Source organism: Nerophis ophidion, linkage group LG15 (genome assembly GCF_033978795.1).
Source record: "Nerophis ophidion isolate RoL-2023_Sa linkage group LG15, RoL_Noph_v1.0, whole genome shotgun sequence".
Lineage (NCBI taxonomy): Eukaryota > Metazoa > Chordata > Actinopteri > Syngnathiformes > Syngnathidae > Nerophis > Nerophis ophidion.
Window position 1 is genome coordinate 16,860,537 of NC_084625.1, and position 23,029 is coordinate 16,883,565.

General features: G+C 38.6%; 1 protein-coding gene across 3 annotated transcripts in view; it reads right to left on the reverse strand.

The window, feature by feature from the left end:
• sh3kbp1 (SH3-domain kinase binding protein 1) overlaps positions 1-23,029 on the reverse strand; it is a 68,174-nt gene that overhangs the window by 14,901 nt on the left and 30,244 nt on the right. For all 3 annotated transcript variants that reach the window (XM_061921557.1, XM_061921556.1, XM_061921555.1), the window contains exons 5-7: positions 18,179-18,314; positions 17,998-18,080; positions 14,148-14,237 (exon numbers count right to left, since the gene is read on the reverse strand). In XM_061921557.1, coding sequence (XP_061777541.1) covers positions 14,148-14,237; positions 17,998-18,080; positions 18,179-18,314 — 309 coding nt within the window. The remainder of the gene's footprint in view (positions 1-14,147; positions 14,238-17,997; positions 18,081-18,178; positions 18,315-23,029) is intronic.

Here is a 23,029-nt window from a genome sequence, read left to right on the forward strand (position 1 = left end):
ATGGTGCTGTGCGTACATGGAAGAGAATTAAGTGAGTTAGGTTGGATGCAACATGGAGTTATGCTGAAAGAAACGTGTCAGTAATTTTACTGTTGGCCTTGGCTTGTCATCAAAGTAAGCCTATGCCATATATAATATATTATATATTATTATACATCATTATTTCAATGGTGGTCTGTGCAGTCAACTAGACATTTTATCAGGGTAATGCCAACAATCTGTCCCGACTCCCGACGAAAATATTGCTGCGTAGCTTTATAAATACATTTGGCAAATCGACATCAGTAAAATGTGGCATAATTACTTAGTAAACCATCTTGCAAGAAGCACAAACAAAAGAAACCTACAGCGAAGGTCTCGTCGATTGCCATTTGAAGTTCCTTGGAGTAGGATTCGGATTTGGCTGCGTATCTGGCAACCTCAGTCATGGAGAGTGGGAAGGGACTACATACCTTTGACCGTCATTGCAGTACCATTTCTGGCCACATTACGACATAAGAGATAAGATAAGATAAGATAGGTCTTTATTGTCATTGCACAAGTACAAGGAAACTTTGTTTTCAGCACAAACCCGTTCAAGATTAGACAAAAACAAACAGTGTACAGGGTTCCAGAACAGGAACGCTGATGGGTCGCCACAAGGCGCTCCGTAAAAGATGGGAAAAAGGTAAACGCTCGGGAAGGATGAGTAAAAAAATTTAATCTAGACTGGGCTCCTAAGGGGGCCCAGTCTGGAGTGGGAAAAAACCTAAATAGAAAAGCACATACTGTATTTCCTTGAATTGCCGCAGGGCATATTGTTTGCGCCTGCCTTGAATTACTGCCGGGTCAAACTCGCTTCCCAAAATAATTAGAGCATGCTTAGTATTACCGCCTGGTCAAACTGATGACGTCACGAGTGACACTTCCCCTGTCATCATTTTCAAAATGGAGGAGGCTGATTTCAATACCGGTAATTTGAAAGAAGAAGATTAAGAGCTATTCAGTAGGATTTAAAGTCCAAGCTTACATCACACTCAAATTTTTACTGCATCCCTTTGGTAAGTGCCGGAGTGAGAAGAGGTGCCGGAGTGAGAAGAGGTTTTAAAAGAATTAGCGCATGCTTAGTTTTACCGCATGCCTTTAGTAAGCGCAGGAGTGAGAAGAGGTTTTAAATTAATTAGCGCCCCGGCGGCAATTCAAGGAAATACGGTATACATATTACGACTAAATGGTAAATGGGTTGTACTTGTATAGCGCTTTTCTACCTTCAAGGTACTCAAAGCGCTTTGACACTACTTCCACATTTACCCATTCACACACACATTCACACACTGATGGAGGGAGCTGCCATGCAAGGCGCCAACCAGCACCCATCAGGAGCAAGGGTGAAGTGTCTTGCTCAGGACACAACGGACGTGACGAGGTTGGTACTAGGTGGGATTTGAACCAGGGACCCTCGGGTTGCGCACGGCCACTCTACCCCACTGCCCACTCGCGATATCTGGCAACAGAGGGAAGGGAGTTTGGGGTCATGATGGTAGGCCGCAGCTCTCAGGCGCTGACCATCCATTCATCACCCCTATGGGATTTACGTCGAGGGCGTTGGGTTGGGGGGGGTGTATGTGTGGCGTATATTTTTGTGGATGTATGTGTGTGTGTGTGTGTGTGTGTGTGTGTGTGTGTGTGTGTGTGTGTGTGTGTGTGTGTGTGTGTGTAAGCCTGTAGTGTGTCTCTGTTCCACGGCCTTGATGTATTGTGCAGTCGCTAGTCCAAAGTCCATATGGCACCTTTTAAATGAACTTTTAAACAATTACAGGCATACACAAAATTGCGTATTGTCTCATTAAAATTGTTGTGTATTGACTTGTGAGACTCTGCTGGAATCATAGCTGCAGCACTCTTTTCGTCCTACAGGTAGCGCTATTAAAACCACTTTCTATTTCTGATATCATTCAACAAACTTCATTATTTGCCATTGAAAGCAGACAAAGTGGATGTACTGTACTGTAATACTGCCATTTTCCAATGAATACTCTGATAGGCTAAGCCAGGGGTGTCCGAACCTTTTGACTTGTGGGCCGCATTGGGCTAAAAAGTGTATATATATATATATATATATATATATATATATATATATATATATATATATATATATATATATATTCAGGCTGTCAACGTTCACGCATGTGATTAATAAAAAAAAATAACGCGTTATCAAATATGAATCACTTCCGGGTTTGTCACACTGTCTGTGACTGCGAGGAGGAAAATTTCACTTCAAAATAGAATTTGGATAAAACTAAAGTAACTCGTTGGTATCGCAGCGACAAACGTTGTTATCATCTGAGCATTTCAAGTTTAAATTACCATCTTGAAGCGAAACACATACTCGAGGATGGCGCCGACAATGTTGTCAATCCTCTTGGTGACTTTCTTTTGTAAACAGCTACACGTGAAAAATGTAATGACTTTTCCCGGGGATACTGGAGACTTTTTTGTGTCCTTGCATGAATGGGAGCTACATCCACAAGAAGCAGAGGAGAACGCTACGTTGGCAAAGTTTACTGATACAATGTTGTCAACAAAAGTAGCAGTTAAGTAAAACAGGCCTTTGTTAAACGGACAGCCACCGCATGAAGGACATTAACATCCGTCCTGTAAGAAGATGTCAATCATATCACCACGGCTGATCTGTCGTACAATAGCATGAAGAGGCACAATTACAGCAAAGGTAAACCAACTACTAAACCAAAAAAAAGCATCAACTTGCAACTACAGACTAAATGTGAATTTAATTTGCTTAAATGGAGAGTGTTGGACATCTGAAAATAATCACAAGGAGCTGGGGTCCCATTGTACTAAAAAAGAGATCAGCATTGTCATCTGAAAAAGGTCAACAAGTTTGTCTGTTTCAACAACAGGTTGAACTAAAGAAAAGTAAATGGTGCACTATGTTAAGTTATGTGTGTGTTTGCTATATGATCCATTAGAAATTGTACTTTGTTTGCAAAATAATTGCAAACTGCAAAGACTTTCAAAATGGGCACTTCATTTTTAATATATTTATTTTCACCAAGTTGTTAGCAAATCAATGACTTTCAGTTCAGTAAGACATTAAACAATTCTGACATTCTGACCATTAAATTGCATTTGTACCCAAATATTGGGGTATTTCTTCATGCAAGCAAATAAAAAACGATGATTAATCATGATTAATCACAGCTTTACAGTGTGATTAATCTGATTTTTTTTAAATAATCACTTGACATCCCTTATATGTATAAATAACTTATTTACATATATATATGTGTGTTTGTGTGTGTACATATACACTAAATATAATTTAATATTAAGAGTATTTGAAAGTTTGACTCCTATCTTTTGTATTCTTCCATGACGACCTACTCAAAATGTTGTAATCAATCAGAAATATCAAACAGCTAAAATTCGCCAAGCATTTACTTGAGTTACTCGCATTGTCCATCTGATAGTGGCAAAATGTCAACTTCAAAGGCAGTCTCTTAAAAGGAAAGCAATCCCCGTTAGGGCAAAATTCCCTATTTGACTTATGACTATTGGCGGGCCAAATTTAAGACGGATGCACTTGGCCTGCGGGTCGTATATGGGACACCCCTCCCATTGCAATCAACAGACTTATCATTAAAAAAAAACAAGAGTACTTTAATTACTCTCTGGTGAGTAGTGTTCTCCCATAGCTAATTAAAAATGAGATCAGGTTTCACAAATAAAAAGAGCTAACTGAATGATGAAGCGCGTGTGTGTGTGTGTGTGTGTGTGTGTGTGTGTGTGTGTGTGTGTGTGTGTGTGTGTGTGTGTGTGTGTGTGTGTGTGTGTGTGTGTGTGCACGCTATTAAAAGGCCTCGTTGTCTTGGAGTCTGAGTGGATCTCTCCATGTTTGTGGAAGCAGGGAGGAGACTCTTCCACTGGAAAACAGTCACAAGGCTCGGTTGTGTCCCCCAACACACACATGCAGCTCTGTTCAGTCAAACCTTGAACCACCCAGGGCCGCAGTTTTTCAGACATCATCTTGTTTACCACACACATGCTGATGCTCTTATTTTGGAGGGACACATTAAACAAACACCGTTCTCTTCAGGTAGCCGAAAAAAATTGTTTAAATCTTATCAATTTCACCGACTCAAGGGTGCTCTACAAAGACTCAAGTTTTATTTAATCACAGGTCAATGAGTACTTGAATTTTACTGACTCACAAGTTGATAAAGACTCGAGTTTCACTCACATGTGCTAATAAAGACTTGAGTTTCACTGACTCACAGTTGCTCAAAAAAATACTTAAGTTTATCTTACTCACTGGTTGATGAAGACTCTAGTTTGACTTAATCACAGGTTGATCAAGACTTGAATTTCACTGACCTACGGGTTGACAAAGACTCAAGTTTCACTGGCCTGACGCATGCTCGGGTTTGGCTGAATCGCCAGGTTGACAAAGACTGGAATTTCACTGACTGACAGGTTGACGAAGACATGAGTTTCACAGAGTTACGGGTTGTAATTCTTAAGTTTTATTGACTCACAGTTGCTCAAAATAGACCTGAGTTTACCTGACTCATGGTTGATGAAGGCTCAAGTTTTACTGACTCATGGTTGATGAAAGCTCAAGTTTTACTGACTCATGGGTCCGCCACAAAGACTCCTTAAGTTTCAGTGACTGACGGATTCAAGTTTCTCTCACCACGGATTGATAAAGACTCAAGATTCACTCACAGGTGCGAAACAAAGACCTAGAGTTTCACTGATTCATGGATTGATGATTTGCGATTCACTCACTCATGTGCTGAACAAAGACTTGAGTTTCACTGACTGATGGGATGATAAAGACTTGAGTTTCCGTGACTCATGGATCGATGAAGACTTGACTTTCACTCACACACGTGCTGAACAAAGACTTGAGTTTTACTGACTGATGGATTGATGATTTGAGATTCACTCACTCACATCTGCAGAACAAATATTTGAGTTTCACTAACTGGTGGGACGGTAGAGACTCAGGTTTCCCTGACTCATGGTTTGATGAAGACATGAGTTTCACGGAGTTACGGGTTGTAATTCTTAAGTTTTACTGACTCGCAGGTGCTCCAAATAGACCTGTTTACCTGACTCATGGTTGATGAAGGCTCAAGTTTTACTGACTCATGGGTCCGCCACAAAGACCCCTTAAGTTTCAGTGACTGACGGATGCGCAACAAAGATTCAAGTTTCTCTCACTACGGATTGATAAAGACTCAAGATTCACTCACAGGTGCGAAACAAAGACCTAGAGTTTCACTGATTCATGGATTGATGATTTGCGATTCATTCACTCACGTGCTGAACAAAGACTTGAGTTTCACTGACTGATGGGATGATAAAGACTTGAGTTTCCGTGACTCATGGATCGATGAAGACTTGACTTTCACTCACACACGTGCTGAACAAAGACTTGAGTTTTACTGACTGATGGATTGATGATTTGAGATTCACTCACTCACATCTGCAGAACAAAGATTTGAGTTTCACTAACTGATGGGACGGTAAAGACTTGGGTTTCCCTGACTCATGGAGTGATGAAGATTTGAGTTTCACTGACTGATAGGATGATAAAGACTGGGGTATCCCTGACTCATGGATTGATGAAAATTTGAGTTTCACTCACACACATGCTGAACAGAGACTTGAGTTTCACTGACTGAAAGATTGATAAAGACCTAAGTTTCACTCACAGGTGCTAAACAAAGACTTGAGTTTCACTGACTCAAAGGTGCTCAACAAAGACTCGAGTTCCACTCACTAATAGATGGTAAACAAAGACTTGAGTTTCACTGACTCAAAGGTGCTCAACAAAGACTCGAGTTCCACTCACTAATAGATGGTAAACAAAGACTTAAGGTTTTACTGACCCACATGTGCTCTACAAAGACTAGAGTTTCACTGACTGACGGTTTGATGAAAACTCAAGATTCACTCACTCACAGATGCTCTACAACAACCTGAGTTTAACTGACTCATGGTTGATGACGACCCCAGTTTTACAGAGTCACAGAGCTAAACAACGACTCTATTTTCACTTACCGACAGGTACGAGAAGAATCAAGTCTTGGGAGGCAAAACTTGTTGCCCGCACATGCAAAGTTTCATCTGAATTGGGTTCACTTGAGTACCTGCTCAGTGGCCTTGTGGTTAGAGTGTCCGCCCTGAGATCGGTAGGTTGTGAGTTCAAACCCCGGCTGAGTCATACCAAAGACTATAAAAATGGGACCCATCAAGGGTTGGAATTGGGGGTTGAATCACCAACAATGATTCCCGGGCGCGGCTACTGCTGCTGCTCACTGCTCCCCTCACCTCCCAGGGGGTGATCAAGAGGATGGGTCAAATGCAGAGGACAAATATCACCACACCTAGTGTGTGTGTGTGTGTGTGTGTGTGACAATCATTGGTACTTTAACTTAACTTTAACTTTTAACTTTCCTTCAGACTCATAAGAACTCGATTCAGTAAAAGGACTCAAGTTTACATCACTCGTATGTTGAAACTCATTGGTAGTATGCTGCCCTCTACTGCTGTGGAGTGTATTTGCACGTCTTTGATGGAAATTAGATGGATTTTATTTAAATTTTTTTACAATAGTCAGCGCTTTCAACTCAATAGTTGTTAATTATGGAGAAACAAGTAGATAGTATGTCAGGTCATAAGCTATACAGAATAGCCACTTGAACCTACCGGTAGTTTGTTTTACTTCTCACTCCTGACTTTGACTCATGAAAACATTGTGACCGCTGCATAAGCTTGCGTGATGAGTCATATAGATTACTTGCATCTAAGCATGTCATGCTCAACTTTTTGCAGGGTCAACATGGCTTTTGCATGACTCAAACACCCAACACCAGGGGTCACCAACCTTTTTGAAACCAATAACTACTTTTTGGGTACTGATTAATGCGAAGGGCTACCAGTTTGATGCACACTTAAATAAACTGCAGGAAATAGCCAATTTGCTCAATTTACCTTTAATAAATAAATCTGTATATATAAAAAAATGGGTATTTCTGTCCGTCATTCCGTCATACATTTTTTTTCCTTTTACGGAAGGTTTTTTGTTGAGAATAAATGATGAAAAAAACACTTAATTGAACGGTTTAAAAGAGGAGAAAACACAAAAAAAATGAAAACAAAATTTTGAAACATAGTTTATCTTCAATTTCGACTCTTTAAAATTCAAAATTCAACCGAAAAAAATGAATACAAAAACAAGCTAATTCGAATGTTTTTGAAAAAAATAAAAAAATTATTTATGGAATTTTTCCTGATTAAGATTAATTTTAGAATTTTGATGACATGTTTTAAATAATTTAAAATCCAATCTGCACTTTGTTAGAATATATAACAAATTGGACCAAGCTATATTTCTAACAAAGACAAATCATTATTTCTTCTAGATTTTCCAGAACAAAAATTTTAAAAGAAATTCAAAAGACTTTGAAATAATATTTAAATTTGATTCTACAGATTTTCTAGATTTGCCAGAATATTTTTAAAAATGTTTAATTATAATAAGTTTGAAGAAATATTTCACAAATATTCTTCGTCGAAAAAAAACAGAAGCTAAAATGGAGAATTAAATTAAAATGTATTTATTATTCTCTACAATAAAAAAATAAATGTACTTGAACATTGATTTAAATTGTCAGGAAAGAAGAGGAAGGAATTTAAAAGGTAAAAAGGTATATGTGTTCAAAAATCCTAAAATCATTTTTAAGGTTGTATTTTTTTCTCTAGAATTGTATTTCTGAAAGTTATAAGAAGCAAAGTAAAAAAATAAATGAATTTATTTCAACAAGTGAAGACCAAGTCTTTAAAATATTTTCTTGGATTTGCAAATTCTATTTGAGTTTTGTCTCTCTTAGAATTAAAAATGTCGAGCAAAGCGAGACCAGCTTGCTAATAAATAAATCAAATTTTAAAAATAGAGGCAGCTCACTGGTAAGTGCTGCTATTTGAGCTATTTTTAGAACAGGCCAGCGGGCAACTCATCTGGTCCTTACGGGCGACCTGGTGCCCGCGGGCACCGCGTTGGTGACCCATGCTCTACACCTTCTCATTAGCAGCGAGAGACGAAGAGTCTGACCCATAAAAGGAGGTAGGAAGCTCAACACTCAGCGGGGGAGCGGCTGCACGACATCCTCCCCTCACTGACCATGCAGCTGTCCTATCCATCCATCCATCCATTATCTACCGCTTATTCCCTTTCGGGGTCGCGGGGGGCGCTGGCGCCTATCTCAGCTACAATCGGGCGGAAGGCGGGGTACACCCTGGACAAGTCGCCACCTCATCGCAGGGCCAACACAGATAGACAGACAACATTCACACTCACATTCACACACTAGGGCCAATTTAGTGTCGCCAATCAACCTATCCCCAGGTGCAGCTGTCCTATCACGCTGCATTCAGTAACAGCACGGGAACGTATTCAAGGGTGTTACTCAATTGGCAACACGACTGAAAGGCCTACTGAAACCCACTACTAGCGACCACGCAGTCTGATAGTTTATATATCAATGATGAAATATTAACATTGCAACACATGCCAATGCGGCCTTTTTAGTTCACTAAATTACAATTTTAAATTTCAATTTTATACGTCGCGGAATGATGACGCGTGCGCGTGACGTCTCGAGTTGGAGGGGACATATTAGCGCAGCACCACTTGCGGCTAATCGCGCAATTACACAGTATTCTGGACAACTGTGTTGTTGAATCTTTTGCAATTTGTTCAATTAATAATGGAGAAGTCAAAGTAGAAAGATGGAGGTGGGAAGCTTTTAGCCTTTAGCCACACAAACACACGGTGTTTCCTTGTTTAAAATTCCCGGAGGTGAAGCTTTACTATGGATCAGAGCGGTCAAGCGAACATGGATCCCGACCACTTCTCAACCGGCAGGTTTCGGTGAGAAAATTGTGGTAAAAAGTCGCCTCTTACCTGAGATCTGTGGAGCTTGCGCCGTCCATGCAGCTGCCGTGACTTCCCTCAGATACTGGCGTCTACACACCCCTGGCCGCACCCCTCCGACTATCAGGTACTATTTAACTCAATAAAACACTAGCAACACAATAGAAAGATAGGGGATTTCCCAGAATTATCCTATTAAATGTGTCTAAAAACATCTGAATCGCTCCCAATGCAATCGCCTTTTTATTCCCTCTAGTCCTTCACTCTAAATTTCCTCATCCACGAATCTTTAATCCTCGCTCAAATTAATGGGGAAATTGTCGTTTTCTCGGTCCGAATAGCTCTAGCTGCTGGTGGCTCACATTATAAACAATGTGAGGATGTGAGGAGCCCTCACATCGGTGACGTCATCGTCTGCGACTTCCGGTAAAGGCAAGATTTTTTTATTAGAGACCAAAAGTTGTGAACTTTATCGTAGATGTTCTCTACTGAATCCTTTCAGCAAAAATATGGCAATATCGCGAAATGATCAAGTATGACACATAGAATGGACCTGCTATCCCCGTTTAAATAAGAAAATCTCATTTCAGTAGGCCTTTAATGTACTTGTGATCCACATAAGAAAATATAACAACCTGATCAAATTAGATTTGACAGTAATATGAGAGAATTTACACTGCTGTGCAATCTGGATCAGATCCAGATCGTACAGCTTCTGACACATTTTGATACATTTTGTGGTGTTTTGGCAGCTTCAACTCCATGTCCGTACAAATGAACACACTATGAGGACTTTTGTAGTACTTCTGTAGTAATTGAATGAAATGGGACATATATTTAGATTTAAAAGCTTTTAGACAAACCTAATCTTACAATTCCTTTTAAAGGCAACAACTGAACAACTTCCTTCAATTGTTACGTCAAGCGTTGTGGTGGCTAAACCAAAAACATGGAACTTTCCTTGTTCAGACAGGATGTTGCATCATCAAAAGGACCCTAGCGGAACTTTATGGCTGAGCTTTCTTTCAAATCCTTTTTTTTTTTTAAAGCTTCTTTTAAGTCACATGCAGGTTGGGACGCTTGTCATGTCAGGTGGCACAACTGGTGTGCTATGATTTTATTATAAATATACAATTTTAGCGGAAGCTTATACAGATGCACAGGCAGAAAGCGGTTTAATTTGGGATTAATTGCCAAAAAATAAACGTTATTTGAAAATCTACATTATATTTTGTATTTTTATGTTAAATATGACACTTTTAAAATATTTTAAATGTAACTAAAAAAGCCGCACACACAGATTTAGGATTAATACAGACGCACATGTACATGGAGTAGCTACCTATCATAATAAAATAAAAAACTGAAGTTGTAATTTGGAAACTAGTTTTCCTTACTTTATTCAAACAAGCTCACACATCATATTTTTGCTCACAAAAAGCTGCTTCTTCAACAAAGACTCTTGATAAACAAAGCTGTTTTTTCCATGACTAAGCCACACAGGAAGCATGTGACACTCATTACAAGAGTCATACTACATCTAGAACGGAAATATATATTTTTTAGATATCAGGAGAAGGGTCCTACCATTCTTTCTGCTCGCAGTCGGACAGACGACACTTTGCTACATCAGCACAGGCAGCAGGAGACAGCGTGTGTGTGAGAGTGTGTGTGAGTGTGTGTGTCAGCCCTCCTCTTTCAGACTCTCTCACTTCTGCTTTACATGTCAAGTCCCCCTCGTTTCTCCGTGTGTCCAGCAGATGTGACGAGGATGAGAAGGAAGCCAATGCCAAACTTCTTTACCTCAAAACCAAAATGAAGACACTGCAAGACTGTGTGTGTGTGTGTGTGTGTGTGTGTGTGTGTGTGTGTGTGTGTGTGTGTGTGTGTGTGTGTGTGTGTATGTGTGTGTATGTGTGTGTATATATATATATATATATATATATATATATATATATATATATATATATATATATATATATATATATATATATATATATATATATATATATATATATATATATATATATATATATATATGTATATATATATATACATGTATATATATATATATATATATGTATATATATGTATATATATATATACATGTATATATATATATATGTATATATGTATGTGTGTGTATATATATATATATATATGTATGTATGTATGTATGTATATGTATGTATGTATGTATATATATATATGTATGTATATGTATGTATATATATATATATATATATATGTATGTATATATATGTGTGTGTGTTTGTATATATGTATGTATATATAAATATGTATGTATGTATATATATATGTGTAAGTATATATGTATGTATACACTGTATGTATGTATTCGTTAGGTCAGGAAAAAATACAGAGGCTATTTTATCCCTACAACCCTTCAAGAAATCCCCTGAAGAGCAAAGCAGAGTGGGTAGAGCTGAAAATACCCCGGTATTGAGCACTTTCTTAAGGATAAACCACAGTAACCTCAGCTGTATATATGTATGTATATATGCACTGTTTATGTATATATTTATGTATATATTTTTATATATATATGTGTGTGTCTGTATATGTATAAGTGTATATATGCATGTGTATATGTATACGGTATAAAGGCATATGTACATACATACATATATGATTATATAAACATATTTATATATGTGTACATATACATATATACAGTACATATACATATATGTGTATATACGTGTGTGTGTATATATATAAAAATATATATATATATACATATAGTATATATATGTATATATACATATATGTATGTATATATATATATTATATATATATATATATATTTTTTATATATACTGTGTATATATATATATATATATATATATATATATATATATATATATATATATATATATATATATATAAATACATACTGTGTGTATATATAAATGATAAATAAATAAATGGGTTGTACTTGTATAGCGCTTTTCTACCTTCAAGGTACTCAAAGCGCTTTGACACTACTCCCAAATTTACCCATTAACACACACATTCACACACTGATGGAGGGAGCTGCCATGCAAGGCGCTAACCAGCACCCATCAGGAGCAAGGGTGAAGTGTCTTGCTCAGGACACAACGGACGTGACAAGGTTAGTACTAGGTGGGGATTGAACCAGGGACCCTCGGGTTGCGCATAGCCACTCTCCCCACTGCGCCACGCCGTACATGTTTACGGTATATATATAAAACCCCGTTTCCATGTGAGTTGGGAAATTGTGTTAGATGTAAATATAAACGGAATACAATGATTTGCAAATCATTTTCAACCCATATTCAGTTGAATATGCTACAAAGACGACATATTTGATGTTCAAACTGATAAACATTTTTTAATTTTTGCAAATAATCATTAACTTTAGAATTTGATGCCAGCAAAATGTGAGAAAGAAGTTGGGAAAGGTGGCAATAAATACTGATAAAGTTGAGGTATGCTCATCAAACCCTTATTTGGAACATCCCACAAGTGTGCAGGCTAATTGGGAACAGGTGGGTGCCATGATTGGGTATAAAACAGCTTCCCCAAAAATTCTTAGTCTTTCACAAGAAAGGATGGGGCGAGGTACACCCCTTTGTCCACAACTGCGTGAGCAAATAGTCAAACAGTTTAAGAACAATGTTTCTCAAAGTGGAATTGCAAGAAATTTAGGGATTTCAACATCTACGGTCCATAATATCATCAAAAGGTATAGAGAATCTGGAGAAATCACTCCACGTGATTTCCATGGCCGGAAACCAACATTGAATGACCGTGACCTTCAATCCCTCAGACGGCACTGTATCAAAAACCGACATCAATCTCTAAAGAGTATCACCACATGGGCTCAGGAACACTTCAGAAAATTAAATACAGTTCGTCGCTACATCTGTAAGTGCAAGTTAAAGCTCTACTATGCAAAGCGAAAGCCATTTCTCAACAACATCCAGAAACGCCGCCGGCTTCTCTGGGCCCGAGATCATCTAAGATGGACTGATGCAAAGTGGAAAAGTGTTCTGTGGTCTGACGAGTCCACATTTCAAATTGTTTTTGGAAATATTCGACATGGTGTCATCCCGACCAAAGGGGAAGCGAACCATACAGACTGTTATCAAGGCAAAGTTCAAAAGCCAGCATCTGTGATGGTATGGGGGTGCATTAGTGCCCAAAGCATGGGTAACTTACACATCTGTGAAGGCACCATTAATGCTGAAAGGTACATACAGGTTTTGGAACAACATATGCTGCCATCTAAGCGCCGTCGTTTTCATGGACGCCCCTGCTTATTTCAGCAAGACAATGCCAAGCCACATTCAGCAGTGTGGCTTCGTAAAAAAAAAGAGTGCGGGTACTTTCCTGGCCCGCCTGCAGTCCAGACCTGTCTCCCATGGAAAATGTGTGGCGCATTATGAGGCGTAAAATACGACAGCGGAGACCCCGGACTGTTGAACGACTGAAGCTCTACATAAAACAAGAATGGGAACGAATTCCACTTTCAAAACATCAATAATTAGTTTCCTCAGTTCCAAAACATTTGAGTGTTGTTAAAAGAAAAGGTGATGTAACACAGTGGTGAACATGCCCTTTCCCAACTACTTTGGCACGTGTTGCAGCCATGTAATTCTAAGTTAATTATTATTTGCAAAAAAAAAATTAAGTTTGTGAGTTTGAACATCAAATATCTTGTCTTTGTTGTGCATTCAACTGAATATGCGTTGAAAAAGATTTGCAAATCATTGTATTCCGTTTATATTTACATTTAACACAATTTCCCAACTCATATGGAAACAGGGTTTGTAGATAAATATGTATTTATACATATGTATATTTGTACATGTATGTAGATATATGTGTATATACATATATAAGAGAGGCAAGGCGTGCGGGCGTGTTCAGAGGTTAAAATGCGTGTCACTCTACGGGTGGGAGAGTCACTAATCTCATATATATATATATATATATATATATATATATTTTTTTTTTTTTTTTTTTTTTTTTGTAATATTTTCGCGACTGACTGGTAGGGTTCCAAAGATCGACTGGTCGATCACAGTCGACATGTTGGCGACCCCTGCACTATACTGTCCATGCAAGTTTAGATCAGTTTTGGTATGCAAACCTTTGCATTTGTGTCATAAAAATAACTTTTTGGCACAGTTTTGTGGGTGTATCCTTTTACCTTGTCTCCCTCAGAGTCGGCATCCACGGAGCGAGGGCGAAGCTTGATGGGCTGGTCTTTGAAGATGTCCCCGAACCCGAAACCTCGGACCTGTGCGTGAAGACCCCGTGGTGGGGGTGAGTTATAAAGTAAGCCCCACAACAGTAACACATTTGTCCATGCAAAGGCAGGTATTTATATAATCAACGTCTTTTTGTAATAGCATTGTACTATTTGTATGAATTCTAGGGATGGCTACCAAATTTGGTACTTTTATAGTCTGTCGGTATTACCGGCGACCGATTTACGTAAAATCAAACAGTGCCATTTTTCGATACCTTTGTTGCACGTGATGTCACGTCCGGCTCAAGCACTCCCCCGGTAAACAAGCAGTCATGCACTCAGAGAGGACTGAGTCAGACTGCCTTAAGGGAATGTTACAATTTTCCATGCCAACAAAGGAAGAAGTACACTAACGATCCATTTTTTCGAAATGCACTCGCTCGATGCTAATTGACATTGGATTCGACGTTCACATGCTGAAGATTTTAAATGTCGATTTATGGCTGGGCGATATTGCCTTTTTTTAATATTGCGATATTTTTAGGCCATTTCGCGATATACGATATATATTACGATATTTTGCCTTGGCCTTCAATGAACACTTGATGCATAAAATCACAGCAGTATGATGATTCTATGTGTCTACATTAAAACATTCTTCTTCATACTGCATTCATATATGCTACTTTTAAACTTTCATGCAGAGAGGGAAATCACAACTAAGTCAATTGAACAAAAGTGTATTTATTAAACAGTTATTAAGCAATGGCACAAACATTCAAGTCATTTCCAAAACATAAATTGCAAGCTTGTCAGAGACATTTTAAGTGTCAAATAAAAATGAGTTGCATAACAGGACATCAAATAGTATTTGTCCTTCACTATGTGGTATGTTACTAAGGTTATGAAATTCTCTTCATTCTCTAGCAGGTGACTTTTCAAACGATGCTACATATCAACAGTAATGCTACTTTTTATAGCAACACTTGACAAATTACGGTTGTCTGTTCGACATGTTCCCTCTTGAAGCCGAACCACTGCCAGACGATGAAAATCCTGCTGTTGTTATTGGGAATTAAGTGTTCCTTCATTTGTTACCAGATCTGCACCTTCTTTCTCTCATACGGCTACGTTAGCAGCTAATTATTTTTTTTTTTTTTACCTCTCTGCCCTGCGAGGGCGTGTATGTGACGTGTGACGTATGTACGCCTGCTTGTCTGCGAGAAGGAGAGACAGGAAAGAGCGAGGAGAGCCTGAAGTGTACGCCCGCAGCTAAAAGTCCTGCATGTGAACGTATATTCGAATATTACGATATAGTCATTTTCTATATCGCACGGAGACAAACCCGCGATATATCGTATATATCGATATATCGCCCAGCCCTATGTCGATTTCAACCCCTCCAAATTTGGTAATCAAAACTACGGCTGGTGTGTAATGAATACAATACTTACTTTATAAACACTTTGTAGAGCTCAACAAGAGACAAAACTGGCACATTAAATGTATTGGCTAAGCCAACACACCACAGTCTATACCAGGTGTCCTTTTTGACTTCTGGGTCCAAAATTTACTTATATTCCATCCATCCATCCATCTATCCATCTTCTTCCGCTTATCCGAGGTCGGATCGCGGGGGTAGCAGCCTAAGCAGGGAAGCCCAGACTTCCCTTTCTCCAGCCACTTCGTCTAGCTCTTCCCGGGGGATCCCGAGGCGTTCCCAGGCCAGCCGGGAGACATAGTCTTCCCAACGTGTCCTGGGTCTTCCCCGTGGCCTCCTACCGGTTGGACGTACCCTAAACACCTCCCTCGGGAGGCGTTCGGGTGGCATCCTGACCGGATGCCCGAACCACCTCATCTGGCTCCTCTCAATGTGGAGGAGCAGCGGCTTTACTCTGAGTTCCTCCCGGATGGCAGAGCTTCTCACCCTATCTCTAAGGGAGAGCCCCGCCACACGGCGGAGGAAACTCATTTCGGACGCTTGTACCCGTGATCTTGTCCTTTCGGTCATAACCCAAAGCTCATGACCATAGGTGAGGATGGGAACGTAGATCGACCGGTAAATTGAGAGCTTTGCCTTCCGGCTCAGCTCCTTCTTCACCACAACGGATCGGTACAACGTCCGCATTACTGAAGACGCTGCACCGATCCGCCTGTCGATCTCACGATCCACTCTTCTTCCACTCGTGAACAAGACTCCTAGGTACTTGAACTCCTCCACTTGGGGCAGGGTCTCCTCCCCAACCCAGAGATGGTACTCCACCCTTTTCCGGGAGAGAACAATGGACTCGGATTTGGAGGTGCTGATTCTCATTCCGGCCGCTTCACACTCGGCTGCGAACTATTCCAGTGAGAGCTGAAGATTTACTTATATGACCTAACGCAAACAACCCTTCACTAAAATACGTAATTGTATCAAGGCTGGAACCAATTATTCATCATTAAATTGTTTCCTTTGGGTTGGTTTGCTTCACTTTACAATTGTTTTGATTTACTAGCCTGTTTAAGAACCAATTAAGTTTGTCCATCGAGGATCCACCGTCGATAGTTTTATTTGATGTATTGTTTGTTAAAGACCTACTGAAACCCACTACTACCGACCACGCAGTCTGATAGTTTATATATCAATGATGAAATATTAACATTGCAACACATGCCGATACGGCCGGTTTAGTTTACTAAATTACAATTTTAAATTTCCCGCAGAGTTTCCTGTTGAAAATGTCGCGGAATGACGCGTGTTTGTGACGTTATTGGTTGGAGGGGACATAGTAGCGCAGCACCACTTATGCCTAAAAGTCGTCTCTTTTCATCGCATAATTACACAGTATTTTGGACATCTGTGTTGCTAAATCTTTTGCAATTTGTTCAATTAATAATGGAGAAGTCAAAGTAGAAAGATGGAGGTGGGAAGCTTTTAGCCTTTAGCCACACAAACACACGGTGTTTCCTTGTTTGAAATTCCCAGAGTTGAAGCTTTACTATGGATCAGAGCGGTCAAGCGAACATTGATCCCGACTACATGTCAACCAGCAGTTTTCAGTGAGAAAATTGTGGAAATAAGTCGCCTCTCACCGGAGATCAGCGGAGCTTCTGTCCTGCTGCAGCTTCGTGACTTCCCTCAGAAACTGGCGTCAACCCACCCGTGGACACACCTCTCCGACTATCAGGTACTATTTAACTCGCTAAAACACTAGCAACACAATAGAAAGATAAGGGATTTCCCAGAATTATCCGAGTAAATGTGTCTAAAAACATCTGAATCGCTCCCAATGCAATCGCCTTTTTTTTTTCTCTAGTCCTTCACTCTAAATTTCCTCATCCACGAATCTTTCATCCTCGCTCAAATTAATGGGGAAATTGTGGCTTTTTTTCGGTCCGAATAGCTCTTGCTGCTGGAGGCTCACATTATAAACAATGTGAGGATGTGAGGAGCCCTACAACAAGTGACGTCACGCGCACATTGTCTGCTACTTCCGGTAAAGGCAAGGCTTTTTTATCAGCACCAAAAGTTGCGAAGTTTATCGTGAATGTTCTCTACTAAATCCTTTCAGCAAAAATATGGCAATATCACGAAATTATCAAGTATGACACATAGAATGGACCTGCTATCCCCGTTTGAATAAGAATCTCATTTCAGTAGGCCTTTAACATGATATTCAAGGTTTATTAGAGAAGATTGCATTATTGTGTGCTTGCCTCTGATTGGCTAAAATTTCCCAAAAGTGAGGGATTATGGCGCCCCCTTGTGGCTTCAGCCTGCAATTGCTTTTTAGTGTGGACCATAACTGATTTGTTCATTGACTACCTTTTTGGGCTGGATTTCCACGGAGCCTGTTTCCGACTTCAGACTGTCCCCTCCGTCGCTTTCACTGCCAGGACTGTTTTTACCTACATGCACAATCACATTTAACTATTAAACCCCAAAACAATATTCCTCATATAACACGTTGGCGTCAGCTGGAGACGCCCGATTGGCTGAGACTCACTGGTGCGGCTGCGAAGGTCCTCCTGCGAGGTGTCCCCGGAGTGCCCGTCCGAGTCCAGCAGGATCTCTTTGGTGAAGTTGGAGGGGAACATTCCGCTCTTGCCGCCGAGGACTCCCTCCCACCAGCCCTCCTCCACCTGTGCACAAAATGAGGACAAAACTGGTTACTTTTCATCAGCTAACATTGAAACTTTGTAACAGCAGGCAAGAGGAGAAGAATGCAGATTGACCATGAACATAACTTGAGATTTAGGGAGGAAACATATGATATGATAGTGCCTGAAAATTTTTAAATCCCTTAAAATGAGCCATAAGATAAGCAAGACATTAGAAACAGCTGAATGGTTTAGTGCAGGGGTCACCAACCTTTTTGAAACCAAGAACTACTTCGTGGGTACTGATTAATGCGAAGGGCTACCAGTTTGATACACACTTAAATAAATTGCCAGAAATAGCCAATTTGCTCAATTTACCTTTAATATATATATATATATATATATATATATATATATATATATATATATATATATAAATTAGGTATTTCTGTCTGTCATTCCGTCATACATTTTTTTCCTTTTACAGAAGGTTTTTTGTAGAGAATAAATTATTATTTAAAAAAAACACTTAATTGAATGGTTTAAAGGAGGAGAAAACACAAAATAAATTAAAATACAATTTTGAAACATAGTTTATCTTCAATTTCGACTCTTTAAAATGTAAAATTCAACCGAAAAAAGTGAATAGAAAAACTAGCTAATTCGAATCTTTTTTAAACAAATAAAAAAATAATTAATGGAACATCATTAGTAATTTTTCCTGATTAAGATTAATTTTAGAATTTTGATGACATGTTTTAAATAGGTTAAAATCCAATCTGCACTTTGTTATAATATATAACAAATTGGACCAAGCTATATTTCTAACAAAGACAAATCATTATTTCTTCTAGATTTTCCAGAACAAAAATTTTAAAAGAAATTCAAAAGACTTTGAAATAAGATTTAAATTTGATTCTACAGATTTTCTAGATTTGCCAGAATATTTTTTTTGAATTTTAATCATAATAGGTTTGAAGAAATATTTCACAAATATTCTTCGTCAAAAAAACAGTAGCTAAAATGAAGAATTATATTAAAATGTATTATTCTTTACAATAAAAAATAAAAAATACTTGAACATTGATTTAAATTTTCATGAAAGAAGAGGAAGGAATTTAAAAGGTAAAAAGTTATATGTGTTTAAAAATCCCAAAATAATTTTTAAGGTTGTATTTTTTCTCTAAAATTGTCTTTCTGAAAGTTATAGGAAGCAAAGTAAAAAAGTAAATTAATTTATTTAAACAAGTGAAGACCAAGTCTTTAAGATAATTTCTTGGATTTTCAAATTCTATTTGAGTTTTGTCTCTCTTAGAATTAAAAATGTCGAGCAAAGCGAGACCACCTTGCTAGTAAATAAATGGGTTGTACTTGTATAGCGCTTTTCTACCTTCAAGGTACTCAAAGCGATTTGACACTACTTCCACATTTACCCATTCACACACTGATGGAGGGAGCTGCCATGCAAGGCCCTCACCATGACCCATCAGGAGCAAGAGTGAAGTGTCTTGCTCAGGACAAAACGGACGTGACGAGGTTGGTACTAGGTGGGGATTGAACCAGGGACCTTCGGGTCGCGCACGGCCACTCTCCCACTGCACCACGCCATCCCCACATATATACATGCACGCAACCACCCACACACCAACCAACGCACACACGCACGCACTTTGTGAGGATTATGAATCATTCTTCATCCAAACGGGAACATATCAATATCCTAAAAGTGGGCACCCCACTGACAGAAGACATGCACTAAGTGATGTTATGTTTGTTCGCTCTCATGAACTCTGCAGTGAGTAATAATCAGTGATGTTGCTCAAGAAGAAAGTGAACGTGGTGATGCGTTTTTAAAAATAATGCACGGCTGTATGCTTAAAATGATCGTAAGTAACATAACATAAGTAATTGTAATTGGGGCGGTATAGCTCGGTTGGTAGAGTGGCCGTGTCAGCAATTTGAGGGTTGCAGGTTCGATTCCCGCTTCCGCCATGCTAGTCACTGCCGTTGTGTCCTTGGGCAAGACACTTTACCCACGTGCTCCCAGTGGCACCCACACTGGTTTAAATGTAACTTAGATATTGGGTGTCATTATGTAAAGCGCTTTGAGTCATTAGAGAAAAGCGCTATATAAATATAATTCACTTCACTATATGTAATGTAATGTAGTAGCAGGCCCAACAAGTATTACAAGTTGTTATTAAGCCAGCTACTACATTCCATTACATATACAACTACTCATGTTATACTCATACTTACATTACTTATAATTACAGCTTGTATATAAAACATTGATGGAATTGTTTTTGAGCGTTTTATTGGCAGTACAGAGTTACTCCGATTTGCTCGCAATGATTTATTAGTTAGAATGCATAAAAAAGGGAAAAATGTGTTCTGGTCTTACATAAGGATTGTGAATGACAATGAAAAGGTGGATAATTATTACTATATGTGCAATGAAAACTTTGAAATTGAGGTAATTATTTATTTGTTTACAAATATTTATTTTGTATGTATTTTAATTTCCAAATGTTTCCAAAAATTGCTTGGATTTTTCTCGAAAGGTAATTGAGAATGGCTGAATAGTGCAAGGTTTTAAGAAACGACGACCAGAAAACTAGCTCACACTCCAGAGTTGAATAAAGAATTGGTTTTGCAGTGATTACTTCGCTAAAGGTTTGTTTGATATACTTTTAACGGTTATTATTTCCCATTCAAGTATTATATTAGTATTATTTTTAAATCTTAAAAACATGTTCGCTCCAAGTGTTTTGAAAAGCATGTCCAAATAAAAGAAAGCAAATGTGAGCAAGACCTAAAAGAGTTATTTTTTTACTGAAGGCAACTTTCAGCACATACACATTGTCTATAGTAATATTATGATGAATCCAATCCAATCAATCCAATCCACTTTATTTATATAGCACATTTAAACAACAATAACGTTTCCAAAGTGCTGCACAGCCATGTTAAAAACAATTGTAAAAAAATAAATAAATAAATAAAATAAAATAAAAAAAAGTGTATATATATATATTATGCTCCACCAATGACTGAATAAAAACAAAAAATAAATAAATATAAAACCAATAAAAACAATATAAAAACAAATATGATTAAAAACTATTTTAAAGGATAAAATCAATTAAAACAGCAAAATAGAAATCAAAGTGTATAAAAAACACAGAGGACAACAGAGGACCACACAAGTCACGTAGTGTTAAAAGCCAAAGAATAAAAGTGGGTCTTAAAACGAGACTTAAAACACTCCACTGTGGAAGCAGTTTGAACATGGAGCGGCAGAGTGTTCCAGAGCTTAGGGCCGACCACAGAGAAGGCCCTGTCTCCCCTGGTCTTAAGTCTGGTCTTGGGCACCACGAGCTGGAACTGGCTCTCGGACCTCAGAGCGCGCGCAGGAATGTAAATTTGGATAAGGTCCGAGATATATTGAGGTGCCAGTCCATGTAAAGATTTAAAAACAAACAGCAATATTTTAAAATCAATTCTAAAATGAACAGGGAGCCAGTGCAAACTCTGAAGAATTGGGGTTATATGACGCAGAAAAACATGCTACTCGTAAACAAGGCATGCAACAGACACAAACATGGCAGTGACGCAAAGTTAAATCATGAAAGTCAACCTTACTTTAGCAAAAACGATGCATATTTATCCAGGAGAGTCTTGATACCAATTAGTAGAATTAGTAGAATGCCTTCTGGAGGACAATAGTTCAATATGTCTGGGAACGCGACCGTCGACCTTTATCCTTGATATCACACAACAAATCTTTTTTGATGAATGTTAGAGATCTATTCCACTGCATAATTTTATTTTTTTGCTCGTATTGTATCTGCTTTTTGAAGAAAGATTTAAGCCTCATTTTTACTCAGACAGTTCGCACGCTGCACAACAGGCTTCTTAGCTTGGTTGACCACCACTGGTTTTCACTTCCAGAAAGAAGCCACATGCCGTAATACAATCAATACCACAAATAAACACTGTTTTGGGCAGTAGTAAATGAAATACTGATGTCACTTTCTTTTTTATGCCAAAAATATGTTTTTCTCTGGCTGAAAAAACAGATTCCTCATTCACTGAAAATAAAGGTAGTACTGCCATAACATGCCTAATAAGCTTCTTTTGATCTGAATCAAAGTAGTTACATAAATAAATAAATAAAATTTAAGTGCTGCTATTTGAGCTATTTTTAGAACAGGCCAGCGGGCTACTCATCTGGTCCTTACGGGCTACCTGGTGCCCGCGGGCACAGCGTTGTGTCATGATCCGTAGTCTGGATCATGTGTAGTTTAGTTATTTTCTGTTAGTTTGGACTCCCTTTGTTTTTTGTGTACCTTTTTGTGAGTCAGTTTGGTCACCATGGCAACATATTAATTTCACCTGCTGAGGGTTCCAGACGCACACCTGTTTTTGTTCATTACTTCCTTATTTAAGCCTGCCTTGTCCCGTCAGTCGGTCTTGGTCCCTTGTTTGCGGTATGCAACTGTTTTGTTGGTAATTCTAGATTTCTTGTTACCTGATCCTGTGCTAGTGTTAGCATTAGCTTCTGTGCTTTCGCCACGCGTTTCTTTTCGTCTGTTTTTGTACCAGTGTTTTGTTATTAAATCATTCTTACCTTTTAGTTGTTGTCCGGAGTGTCTATGTTTGAGTTGGAGGAACGATCCCGCATTAAAATGCGACCCCCACGTGACACGTTGGTGACCCCTGGTTTAGTGCTAGCAAATGGGTCATAAGTAATG